General features: G+C 38.6%; 1 protein-coding gene across 2 annotated transcripts in view; it reads left to right on the top strand.

Moving 5' to 3' along the window:
- Positions 1-13,980, top strand: part of sfrp1a (secreted frizzled-related protein 1a) — a 40,668-nt gene that overhangs the window by 1,026 nt on the left and 25,662 nt on the right. Inside the window, exon 2 of one of the 2 annotated variants that reach the window (XM_040154375.1) lies at positions 972-1,109. The exons of the other annotated variant lie outside the window; for it this stretch is intronic. Coding sequence (XP_040010309.1) covers positions 1,048-1,109 — 62 coding nt within the window. The 5' untranslated portion in view covers positions 972-1,047. The remainder of the gene's footprint in view (positions 1-971; positions 1,110-13,980) is intronic. 2 annotated transcript variants of the gene reach the window in all.

The raw sequence follows: 13,980 nt of genomic DNA, 5'->3' as shown, positions 1-13,980 counted from the left end.
AAATACTGTACTTTGGGCGTTTTTTACTTTCTTCACTTGAGTATTTTTATTTTATCTACCCCACTACATTCAAACGAGAAATATTGCACTATTTACCCCACTATATTAATGACAACTGTTGTTCCTTTCGTAGATTACGATTTTGAAAATAGAAAATACAATGCAGTGTAATGTAGTAAGTTAAACCCAACAGTATATAGAATAGTTAGAATCAGCTCCATTGCAGTCAGCTACAAAATACTGCCTACATGTTAATGCATCAGCAATAATAATCAAATAGTCTAATATATAATAAAATGGTTCAGGGTATTTTTCCTGCGTAGTGGGTACTTACTTTTATATTTTGCGTAAATTGTGCTCAAAATACACTTATAAACCAATCAGTCACAACATTATGTTGTTATGACTGATCAGTGTACATAAATACAGTTTTGAATGCAGGGTTTTTACTTATACTGGAGTTATTTACAGATTGGTATTGCTACTTTGAGTTGAGTAAATGATCCGAATACTTCATCCTCTAATGCGTCACATAGAGTACTATTGTGTGGTAATGCAGAGTAGACTTTATAAATCAATCTATACTTGCAACTGCATGTTGCAATACGACAAAGGGGCTTTAACAATGTTTGCCGTATGAAAGGCCAATGTCTAATTTTTAAGGTAAACCTTTAAATCAGACATGATCCCTGCGCTGGTCTACGAGTCTTGCAATTGTAACAACTCCACCAAGTTTCACAGTTTTGTAAGCTGACACCAGCAATGGCCTGGGGGTTAGGAAGGGCACAAATTCACAATTAAAACCGGAAAAGACTAAAGCATCATTTTTAATGATTAGGAATGGTCTAAAGTATTTGTGGTTAATGCACAAACAATGGTGTTGGGACAGACATGGTATTGGTGGTACTGGTATTTTTAATCAGACATTTTTACGTGACCTAGATGTTTTTTTTGTTTGTTTCCAAATGAAGTGTGGGGACAACACAGAACTCAGTTCGGGTTTCTGTTTCCACATCAGTATTATGCATAATTACCCAAGAGAGGCAGATGCTCCTGGCCTTGGACCATTGCAGACCCCGAAAGCCACAGTTGTGCAAGCAGATAGATTTGTGAGTAAAAATGCATCTTTAAAACATGCTCCAGGCCAATAAACAAACAGCCCCCAGTGTATGAAAAAATATATATTAAAAAGCACACAACAAAACATAATATTACTTTAACATTTAGAAAGTATTGTGACCATCCAAATAGTTTGTTGTTTAAAAGTCAACCAGCTGCTTAAACCCTTTAAAAACATGACGTGTTGTAATAAGTTCAACTCCACAGTTAGCAGCAGAAAAAGAATCCTCACTGCAGGCCTCTAAGGGTATTAGAGCAACAGTATAACCACTCTGGTAAAGTGAGGGCAGATTTTCATAGCCTGTCAGGAGCTGGTGTTCAGTGCGGAGATCAGACTTGGCCGTGAGGAATGCATTTTTCACAGCCATCTCATGCATCACGAGGCCTGTGCCTGGCTTTCGGGGAGTAATTAGTGGATCTGTATAAATGTAGAATATCCAACTATTGCTCCTGCACTGGGCTTGTTTGTCTCCTGGCAAGGGGGTGGGCCTTTTAAGCCCCTGTCCACTGTGATGGCCAGCGTGGGAGAGACCGCTAATGAGCACCATTTGGACCCTTCATTCACAACACATGCTGGTTAATGGCCCACGACAATAGTTTTACTGCTGCTCAGGCAACTCTCGCTGAGGCGGCCCTCTAATGGAAACACTGTACAACCTCTCTAGATGACCACTATGACCACTTCTGCCACGCTCTGCTATTTATAAAGGATAACTGCAGCTGGATCCTTCAGCTCAGTTAAAGTCACCGTTAGAGGGAGTATATACTGTATGTGGCAGTGTCCTCTTGTGAAAATCATGTCAGTTAATGAGAACAGGCATACCCTGCGTTGCTGGACACTGCAAACAAAAGGGAGAGCATGGCACTAACACTGAAACCTAGGTGTTTGATTTCCACAGGGGTAATGCTAAAAATATGCACTCTCATAGCGTGAAGTCAAATAAAATTGACCACCAAACAGCACTGTGTTAACATTAGGGATAGAGGTTAACCTCAGACTGCGAGGGAAAATCTGCTCAATTAAACTTTTATTTTTTTCTGGTCATTTTTAGTTTTCATGACTTTGCCTACAACGTCTAGCCTAACCACAATTACTCACATCTTGACTCTTGCATTGAGCATTTATTGCCAAAGATAGAAACAAATTAAAAAGAACAACTCACACCAAAAAGTAGATGAAACACTGTGAAGGTGGGAAAAAAAAAAGTAACAAGGGGATTTTCTCATCACCACTTCAAAGCACAGCAACCTATGCCCAGACCATGGACAGTATCCAAAGATCAGTGGTGAAATGTAAAAGTACAATTTTCAACTTGTAGGTTGAACTAAAAAATAGTGAATAAAGTCATTAAAGTTTCTGCTGCATAACAGGTTTTTACTTTTGATACTTTGAGTACATTTTGCTGCTAATATTTCTGTACTTTTACATATAATGACTTGCTTTACGGAGTAATAATTTGGAGTAATCATTTCTGTCCAATATTTATAAATATATAATGATATGCATTTATAAATATTGTTACAGTTTTATAGTGTATGTGCACTGGAGGCTCCTGCGTCACACTGATGTGCGTTCCATACTGGACCAAAGTTGGTTACTAATTCCGATGTCACAAAATCATCTCTTTGCACACCTCTTGAACCCAGATTAAAGGTTTTGCACAGAGCAACATTCCTCCTTCAGTAGATAAATGTGAAAACAGTCTTCTAATGGCACAAACATCCTTCTGCACGGTGAACCTCAAACACCCAAGTGAAGTAACAATAAGCAAAACTACTCTGTGGAGGGGGCTTCAGGTAAAATTTTGAATGCAGGGCTTTTATAATGGAGTACTTTTACATGCTGGTATTGGAACCTTTACTTGTGTGAAGGATCTTAGTACTTGTTCCACCACTAGCACTCCTAATAATCTTACGGGGGATCAGCATGTATGCTGGCCTCCCTATTCCCACTTGGACTTTTTGAACCGATAAAATTACAGTGAGGCCTTTCATGCCTTGGCCAGCAATGCACAAATACAGACAGAGTCCACCCAGACACAAGCTGGTTCCTTTTAAACAGAGATTTATAGTCAGTTGACTTACAAATAAGGAGCTAAACTGGAATGCATTACCATATTCATATCCTTGACTGAATGTTAAATGAAAGTTAAAGCCATTTTTTTGTGCTCTTCTGGTGAAATCCTTATATCCCTTAAATGCTCCAAACTGCCTCCCTGCGAACATGCGCTGAAAGCCAACTATAAATTAGCAGCAGCCGAATAGTGCCAGCATGCCCATTTGTTCGAGGTGTTTTATGCATTAACGTTTCAGAGAGGTATTAAGAATTCTGTGACTTTTATTGACCTCTGTTGGCAGCCTGTAGGAACTGCTTCGGTTTGAACAGGTCTGTCTCATGATGGCGTGTAAATGAAAAATAAAGCCACATTTTCAGAGAAAAAAGGAGTAAGGAACTAGAACAGACATTATTATAATTGTTGCTTTAAGAACAAGGCTTTTAAACTGAACAGCAGAAATGTTAAAATACAGAAATTAAGAAATGGAAATGTGGAAGAAAGAGAAGAAGTAAATCCCAAATCAAAAAGAAGAAATAAAAAATATAACATGACAATTAATAAATAAAGAACAAACAATAAAGTGGATAAAGAAATACATTATTATATGTATGCATTAATAAATACATGTTGGTATTTACTCAGGACATAAATAATAAAGTCTTCAATTTATTTTTACATATATATACATTTATTTTTTCTTCCATATTTTCACATTTCTGTTTTTATTTTTTCTGTATTTCTACTGCTTTAGAGTGAGTCTAGTTGTACCTACCTCATTAACATACAGCCATAGAAATACAGAAATAAATAAATAAGTGTAGACATACAGGAAATAAATTAAGACATGTATAAATACAGAAAAAGAAATAAACACTGAAATGTAGAAACAATTTTAAAACATTGACATGCCATTTATTTATTTATGCATTTATTTGTGCATATAATTGTTTATTTATGTATTTATTTCAGTGTTTATGCTTTTATTTATTCATTGCTACATTTATTTATTTATTTCTGCATGTTTTAGCATTTATTTATCAATATAAGTTTATTGATAATTAAGTCATTTTTTTGTCCTTCTTTGTAATCCTCTACTACTGAGCAGTTCAAAATGTCAGTATGTTGGGAAGTGCGTTTAAATTTTGCCAAGTGTTGATATTTTTTATTCCAAACCAGGCTGGTAAATGAAAGCCAGAAATCTCAGCAACTGCTGACATAATTATTTAGCCATTGGCATTAATCCCCATAGATAACAGGTAAATTAACTCCGGGTTAATCATTTAATCCTATTATCTAGGTTTTTAACATAAAGTATAAAGAGCTGGGGTATTTCTTTAAATCTGAGCAAAAATTAAAGAATTGAAGAATTTGCTGTATTTCTTGCAGGAATTCCTCAGTCACACATGGTTTATGTGTACCACTGAGGAGTCCCTCGCGCTGCCCCAAATTACCAGCGTAATGACATGACGTTATTAACTCACCTCCATATGACTCACTTGCATCAGATGTGGTTGACTGCGTGCATTCAACAGCCCGTGGAAATTCAAACAATCACTTTCCTCAAGATGCCTGGAAAAGATTTAAAGGGAAACATACATGCCTCTAAATGTTTATTAGCTGTTTAATATCCTGTTTAGGGTGTCTTTTATCAGTTTGGTGCTGTTAAGTCCCTTGGTTAAGTCACCGTTTCCTGTAGGTACCAGTGTTCCCCTCCTGCTTAGCCATTCTGTTCCACTGGGCTTTGAAGAAATACAAATGATGACTCTGTGATGAATCCGCACATTCACATGGGATATTACAGTATATGCGGATAGAAACAACCTTAGCACGTAAAATCAATATTATACACATTGTTTCCAGTGTCAAAAATTTTGTTCTGTAGAGCGAAATATGACTCAAAGTGGCAAAAGCTCCCTATTCATCATAGCAGGATGTGGGTTGCCCTCATGTTGGGCATGTTTTGACTGGGATCGGGGAGTCAGATTACCTCGTATTTCATTCAGCAGTCTGAGAGGCATTAATCATCCCGTTAAATCGAGACAGTTTTATAGTGTTATGTGTGAGAGTGCTTATAACCCGCATAACTCTGCTGCTCACTTAAGACCTATGTGCCCATATGTCCAGCTTAACAAGCTGAAATCTTTACAGCTGGGCATGCCTTTGCAGTACCAGTGACCAAAACCTTCCCTCACAAAAGCCATGGCCAAAGCGTTCTCGCTAATAAAGTCATTTCACTTCTGCTTTTTTCATACCTGCCTGCTTTAGTTGTCCAAAATATGTAAAGATAACAGTGAAGTGGTTAAAACTACAGAGCAAAGGTGTGAACCTGTAAGCTACTGATTCTACCCTCTTCTGACTGACAAACTGTATATACTGTCAGAATAAAACCTTGTTTCCAGTGCAGTGGTATAAAGATGGCAATGTTTACTGGTAAATTATCTTCAACAATACGAACATCAAAGGATTTTGTTTTTCTCTCTATAATATTACAAGTTCTTGACCTTAATTTATAAAGTGCCTTGAGATAATGTGTGTTATGATTAGCGCTATAGAAATAAAACTGAATTAACTTTTTTTTTATTAATTCCTCAAACAATGTGCTCTGTCATACGTGTTTTAGTGACTTAAAACGCTTATTCTTTACCACCTGCAGGCTTCAAGCTGCGGAGTTTTGCTTGGCTAATTTTCCCATGAATTGGAAATAAACTGTACAGTGTTATTGTGTTATTGTTTAACTACATTTGGACAGAGAGTTTTGATCACATGCTTACAGTGTACGCAAATGTGCTGCTGGACAGAACTCATCTGACAGCGGAAATACTATTGTAATAAGTTTAAAAGGAGAATGCACACATGAGAAGCTTGGTAGTGTCTCTCAAGGAAGAGACCAAACAATCATGTGGTGCTGATTGGTTATATACACACAGATGTTGTAGATAAATGTTGTAGCCTTTGGCAACATGCTTACCCTCACTTTAAACAAAGCAGACTTTTTACTAAAAACTGATTCCACTATGAAAAACATATCCTTAATCAAAAGCTGTATTTTGACACTAAATGTTTGATCAGAAACATAGATTTCTTGTTTCTGTTGTCACTTTCGCTTTCATTTAAAATGTCAAGCCGTTGCCAGCAGCAGGTAACATGATTTTGCAGACAGTCAGTCACAGAAGTTTTTTGGATGTATAGTAAACTGGAAGTATAGCCAGCCTTAATTTTGGCAGTCATTTTAAGTCTGTTTTGGAAATACAACCTTCCACATCTTTTCTTGTTTCAGGTCAGCTTTACTATCACCTGCTACCAGTGTCGCAAGATGCGCACAGGATCTACAGTTCTTTGTACACATTGGTGCGGTTGGTATTTATACTTTTTGAGGCAGCTCCCCTCATTTTGTAAACTGTAGAAAAATGTGGGCAGAGCAGCTCAGATGTCAGCGCTATGACATCTGCTATGAAATGGCTTCTGAAGATACATTGTGAAACTTGTATTGGAGTTTACTGCTTGCTGCCATCTTGGCAGCTGCGGGACTCTTAAAATCCAACTCTGTGCAAGCACCACCCAACCCCACCCAACTTTCAAAGTGGGATGATCAAGCAGGAGCCACATTGCTGAATGTCAGTCAAAACCCCAGATCTTATTGCCTTGTATGTATGTATTGTATTTTCAGTAAAACAGATTTGTTAAATTTTATTTTCTACTGTTACCACCAAGGTTCCATTAAAAGTAATTAAAGGATTAATTGCAAATCACAAACTTGCTTGCAGATCACAAGTGAGCTTACTTGAATCTTTGGTTAAGATATAAATAAAAAGTATGAATGCATAATTGTTTAATAGGGTTGGCTAGACTGACCGGCTAATACAGATATTTTAGTAAGGCTGGTTTGCATCTTCTCCGTTGTTACACGAAAACATTAGACTTCATAAGCTTCCTCCACACTCCCTTGTGGTCTTTTCAAGGGGCTTAGTGCAATGTTATGTAGACAAAAAAAACTATTGATAAGAATGACAAGGCTTTGCCTATAGTCTAGTACAAGAACTTGAAGAAGCTTGGTCACTTTCCATGAACAAACTAAAGATCAGCTTTTCTCATGTTTGCTTTATCTGTACTCTAATAATTAACTTATATCCACACGGACCAATATCTGCCCATAGGCAGATATTACATGTTTTTCACATCTGAAAACATCAACGAATCTCGGTGTTAGCAGGAAGGTCTTGTTAGTTGTTGTTTTTTTTTTTATGACTTTCATGAAGTTAATGAAGTTGCAGGGCTTTGACACAGCAAGTTGACTTTTGGGCCTTTGAGCATACTCTAGTTGGACTGTCGCTGCGTGTCTGTGGAGATGGACTCCTGCAGTTTGTAAGCATGTCTGGTCATCGACTCTGGTCAGCCTTCATCAGCAAACATCTGACGTGGCATCAGAGGCAATCAGTGAGTGAGAACGGCCTGACTGTTCGGCCAAGTAAACCAGTGATTTTGCCTCATTGGTGAAGTTTCTCCTTAATTTTTTATCTCTACCGTTTGAATTCTCTTTCCACAAGCGAAAGTCTATACAGGCTGACAACACCAGCGAAAAAGAAACCAAGGCGAAACTTCACAGTTCCATTTATAAGACGTACTGTATCATATTGCATTCCGAGCATGTTCACTCGGATTCACAGTGGCATGAAAACAGTTTGTTTTGTTTGCTTTCCACAATATTTTTTTGGTGCATGAATGACTGGTCAGTCAATGTCTCTCCTGCCGCCACAGAATGTAGGCTACATGCATGTCGTCCAACAGCTAGCCGTCACTGTAGTCTTTGGGTTTTTTGCTCAAGTAAACACCGGACGTTTGATCACTCATTCCTTGTCTGCGCTAGGTCTTTATGGTCAGGTTGCTGTAACAGGACCATTATTGATCATGAAGATGTTGGACAATGATGGAAGAGGCAAATTTATACACATATTCTTCTAACAAGACAAAATGTCTACAGTTATGTTAGCAGCTTTGTAAAGCTGTACTTAGGCATAATGGTGTTGAATTTGACCCCAAATCCTCTAAGTAGTTGCTATTCCACTGGAAAGTGAAAACGTTGACCTGCTGATGGAGCTAGATGAAAATTCAGGGGGTTGCAAAAGTCAGGCTTCATCCTCTGGGGACAATGAACGTCTCAATTTCATGGCAGTCTATCAAACAGTTGCCAAGATGTTTCAGTCTGTAGTGGACTGACCATGCCGTTACCGTGACTAAAATTAATTATTAGATCATCGCAAGTCTCTATGGAGAATCGTGTTTTTGTTTTGCTTACAGCAAATTAAAAAGCTTTGGCTTTCCCCTAATGTACATGTCACACCATTTTTATCTATAGTTTCCTTGGTCTGCCATTGTGGTTTAAATCAACTAATGGGATTATTTTGGCCAGAAGAGCAGCTCTGTTATGTAGAAGCAAAGCTTCAGTCTGCGCTAGTTTACCCTCATTACCCCAATGCTTCAACCACTCATACTTTATCCCTGCCTTTCATCAGATGTGCAGGACTGAGAACATTCAGCCAACACAGTAAATGTTTATCTGTTGCACAATTTGAAATACCACCAAGGATTAATTGCATTTTGTTGTTAGGAATTCTCACTGCTTTGTTTCTACTTATACCAACTGCAAACACTCGCACAAATTCTCACCCCTCTCAGAGAGAGCAAATTAAACTGATCAAAGCAAACCGCAGTCTTTGTACAGATTTCTCTCCCGACAATAATTATGAGCTTCATCAGAAACTTGACAGACAATCAGAATGACTGACTTGCGCAAACCAAGCTGTCTGGAAGACCGATCATGTTTATCCCTGGAAAACCTGTCCAAGATTGAATTGTCTTCTCTCTCCTCTGGCTTTCATTACCTCGCTGTGGAACACTGAGTCTCCTGTGGGGAAATGGTACGTTCCATGTAATTTCATGCAGTGTCTGCCAAACAATAAGGTGCTGGAAAAGTCTGTTGTCAGAACAATCTCACACAGGGACTATTGTTATAAATGACCACCTTTCAAGAAGCCCCTCTATATCTTGAGATAATTAGCTTTTATTCATCAGTAATGTTAAGACTTCTCAGGAGCACTTTTTCTCAAGTCCTCTATTGGATTTATTAAACTGAAACTGGTCATTCTGAGGCACAGTCATGTTTCTGATATATTTACTGCTCCAGGATGTTACCAAAAGTGATCAAATGTTATGACAAATCTTTAAATAAAAACCAGTGGTGCAGTACTAACTTCACCATGGCAAACTGTAGAAAACACATTGAACACATGATTAAATTAAATTTTTCTAAAAGGGATGAGTCAAAGGGTTTATAGGATTGTTTCTGATTTGTACTAACCTGCCGTACGTATGTATGTTTAGAGAGTTAATGGTTGCTGTAATCACTCCTCCCGTCCATACTGGGAGTGACATATTCCTGTTTCATCACAATCATAGTGTTAAACATTGTAACTAGAAAGTAAAATCAGTCTATAAGGAAGGAAATATATAAAAAAAACAAGAAAAAAAATAAATCTAGAAAAATTTAGAGAATAACTTAATACATTTAAAAAAAAAATTAAAAGGCAGATTGAATTCTTAGGGGGACCTTAGTGACATGTTTGTCTCATTTTAATCATGCATTTTTAATTTTTTTGTTTTCAATTTACTTTGAGCCTAAAGCTGTTGCCATATTATATATTTAGTTTCCACATTTACAGGTGTCTCTTACAAGGAGTCCATGTCACTCTGTGACTTTCAATTAAAACTTGTCCATTTGTCCGTCTTTCACCGTATCGTTTAGTTTTTATTCGTTGAAAGGTAAAACATTTCGTTATAGTTCTCGTTTACAAAGGCTACTTTTTATTTAGTTTTAATCTTTTTTTCTTCATGAAAAATTAGGTCATCGACGAATATTTTTTATCATAGTTTTAATTAACGAAATTAACACTGGGGGATGTGTTAATTTAGGAATTGGAGATGTGTGAGCACACCCTAAGAGATAGGGGACAAAATCCATAGTCCTTGATATGTTCAGAAGTGCATCATGAAGTTTAGCTAATGCTAATATGAGGTTTTAGCAGATCAAGTAGGTATTTTCCAAAGTTTTCTTTTTCTTTAGCATGGACTTCCCTCTTTGTGTTGCGATCCTTTTGGCGCAGCTCAGCAAGGAAACACTGTCTGGGGAAACATAAAGAGGGGATTCCATACATGAAAGACTGTAACGTTGGCAATGACCCACTAAATTTATCTAACACGGACATGCAGTATTGCAGGTAACAAGCACTGTGGATTTTCCCCCTAATTTCTTACAGTGTATCTGCACTAGTATAAGATCATTTCAGGGCCAGTATGGACAGGAGGCATAATTACAGCAACCAGTAATGTACATATGGGCAAGTCATTACTGATAGACTTGAAATACTGATACTTCTTTAGATCAGCTCATACATTAAAACCTGAGACAAATAGCAGAAAAAAATGGGAAATATCTTCGGTATTCAGAATTACTGGAGGTCAAAGGTCAAGGTCAGCTTGCAGTGTGGATACTTGCGTGCATGCTGTCACAAGGTTTCAAACACGGAACCTTTTAGCTGATTGGCAGGTCTTTTTTCACTACTCCAACATAACACACAATAAACCAATAAACAATAAAACACAATATTCATAAGAGTGACAGGTCATTTCTGACCTTGGAATTAGTCATGTGACAAAATAATCCCCACGCGATCTCCACTCATTAGCTTTCAGCTGCATCTTATGGTCTTCAGTTGTCAAGAAGACTTCCATACTTTCAAAAGTCACATGATGACAATGGAACCACCTCCTCCACCGCCATGACAAATACGAAAACTTGTAACTGTAACCGTAAAATGTATTTGAAGGACTGTAAAAGCTAGTAAGTGCACCTTGAGTCTACAGATGACTGCGGTAAATTATACAAAGTGATGTGTGGGACCAAACACAACTGACAGAGCTTCTCTCCAGCTGATCAGAGCTAGAACATAGCAAAGTAGGTCATACCTGAGTCCAAGCCCCACACCGCACTGTGACCATGAGCCACACATTATGCATTCAGTTGTCTGAGGTATCTGCAAAGCAGAAAAAAAATCACTAAATCAAAGATGTAAACCAACACTTTTGAGACTCTGGGCAGCCTGCTGTTTGGTACTATGTAAAATTGGAGACAAAAGATGAGCATGGCTCATACAGTAGACAGTATGTACCTGTATGTACAGGGACCAGTTAAGAAGCACCTAAATGATCCATGAGAAGGAGAAAAGTCTCATTGATTAGTCAATGGTTATGGAAATGCCATGTACAATGACCCTTAGATCAGCCACCCTTGAGCCCCCAAACAAATCCATGAGGTCTGACTATGGGGAGCTATATAGAAAGCAGGGTGCGCAGAGGAGGGGAGGGGGGGGTATATATCCATGTGAAACCAGCCCAAACAAAGACTCCCTGTTTCTGTGGCCAGACAACCCCCACCTCTCCAAGCAAGATAAATAAATAAATACAAATGGAAAAAGAAACCATATACGCCCACTGAAAAGGCCCGTAAGAGAGTGACTGACAGACAATTGAAAAGACAAATTGTTACATTGTCTTTGGGTGGGAGTAGCCAAGGGGTTGATGCGCAAAGGTAATTACGATGGGACCTGAACCAGGGGGTCAGGGGTCGGAGTATGTGTCTGACCCCAAGTTTTAGGCCATCACTGAGGAAGAAAGAGGCTCTGAATTGGGCCAATGTCTCTCTTACCCCTTTAGCTAACTCCTGTATTGGTCACCCCGTGACACAAAATGTCTTAGCTCTCTTTTGGAGGGTTTTCTTTTCCACGTTCAATACTCTTTCTCTCAATACCCCTTCTCCAAAAAAAAAAAAAAAAAAAAAAAAAAGCTCTGGCTGAGCTGAAAAACGCTGACGAAGCATTTGTCCTGCAGCTACTCACCCATGTTTGATTTAATTGCTTTTCCACCCCTCTGTGCCACAGCTCTCAGCAGCCCAACTCTGACGGACAGTGCTGGAGGCCAGAGGGGAAGGTACTGTTATTTTGACAGTCAGGCGAGGAGACAAGGTTGACCTGACCCACGCTCACTTGGCTGGCTTTCCCATGGTGCTGAAGGGGCTGGGAACTGGATGGCTGGGAATAGCTCCAGTTGTCCCCACGTCTCTGCTTCTGTTAGTTGGATTTAAAGGGCCTCCTTTGGTTAAAGGGAAGCTAGAGTTGATCAAGAGTATGTCAACAGTAAGCTGTCTACCTTTGTGTCTTCTTCTCTGTGTTTCAGCCCTACATCCTCAATAAGGTGGCATTTTTCTCAACCAAAATTGGGTTTTTTCAAAAATTAAAACACCAGAAAGGGGCTTAACCAGACTCAGCAGAGTAAGAACTAGTCAAGAGTACTTGATAAGACGTGTTGTTTGACCACGTCTAATGAAGTGCAAGACATTCATAGCATTGTGCTTTGTTGAACACATGAAAAGTGCCATAAAGTGCCATTTTTCACTTGTTGTCCAACAAGTGAAAAAGGAGAGCTAGAGTGGGAAATACAGTCCCTGGCTCCTTTCTCATCTCTGCACAGCTGACAAATCATGGTGTGAAATGGGTCTGAATGTCAGATTGTCCATTGCAGAAACCATATCTTTAACTTACCGAAACGAAAAGTTACAGAATATGTAAAGGTGTGGGGGGAGGGGTTTCTGAAGCTATCCTACCATCCAAAGAAACACTACTGACTGAGTATAAAGATGACTTAACTGGGCTGTGAGTGAGCCACTTTCCCTTTGGTACAGTTTTGTTGTTGGCCGATTTAAAAAACAATAACAAAGAAGAGATTTAGATGTTTTCCTGTTTTTTTCCTATGTTCCTTATTGTTGCATTAAACAAAAACATTGAAACATGATATTATGGCAGACCAGTTAGTAAACTTTAGCTTATTTACACATCACCACCAGCAATATTAACATGCAACACAGAGCAACATTAGCATTCATTTGAAGTTGAGTTTCTGGTCATCTGATGAATGTAAGTCCAATAGTCTTTCTTCTTTTATTTCTGATTTGGTCTCAACTAATTCCTGAGGAAAATACCTGGCTTATTAGCTGCTAAATGTTACACTATGGTCATAAGCTAGACTGGTCTGCTTGCCATTTTGTTCTGGGCAGGTAGCGTTAGGTGCAGAGCTTTATCACTGATAACAGGCAGATGCAGAAGGCAGAAATTGGCAGATGCAAAGTCAGGTGATAAGGGGAAAAGTTACTTTTAATTACTTTAAAGTTACTTTTAATTGGCATGCTCGAGCTTTGCTAACACACTACTTATGGTTTATTGATCACTTTAACAAACTGCTAGCAAAGCCATTAAGTTTGCAGCCTCTTTAAACATTCGAAGCATATTATTACGAATTATGAGACCAAATATACAGTCCAGCATAAGTTTGTGTTGTATCCAATATTAATAAAACTGCAGGAGTTTGGAGTTGGGGGGTAAGAAAGGAAGAGGGGAGGAGTGTTCAAGGGAGTTATGAATTTGACATGTTCCCAACAACAGTGTCATAGGGAGCAGTTCAGAGAATCTCCAGTTATGGAGGATGGTTGAACTCAGGGTAACATGCTTTCCTGATTAAATGCAGTTGGTTCCTGTTGAACCCACACTGGGGTCGGTTTCGGGGGGGAAAAAAAGGAAAAGGACTGGAAGGATTCCCATTCGGTTGTTCTAAGACAAGAATGATGCATTTGGCCTGCATCACCTCAGCTATGGGCAACAGCTCATGATAAAATGTAGTTAAACCTGCTGGCACACAGGCG

This window comes from Xiphias gladius, chromosome 19 (genome assembly GCF_016859285.1).
Source record: "Xiphias gladius isolate SHS-SW01 ecotype Sanya breed wild chromosome 19, ASM1685928v1, whole genome shotgun sequence".
Taxonomy (NCBI): domain Eukaryota; kingdom Metazoa; phylum Chordata; class Actinopteri; order Istiophoriformes; family Xiphiidae; genus Xiphias; species Xiphias gladius.
This window is presented reverse-complemented; position numbering and strand designations above follow the sequence as displayed.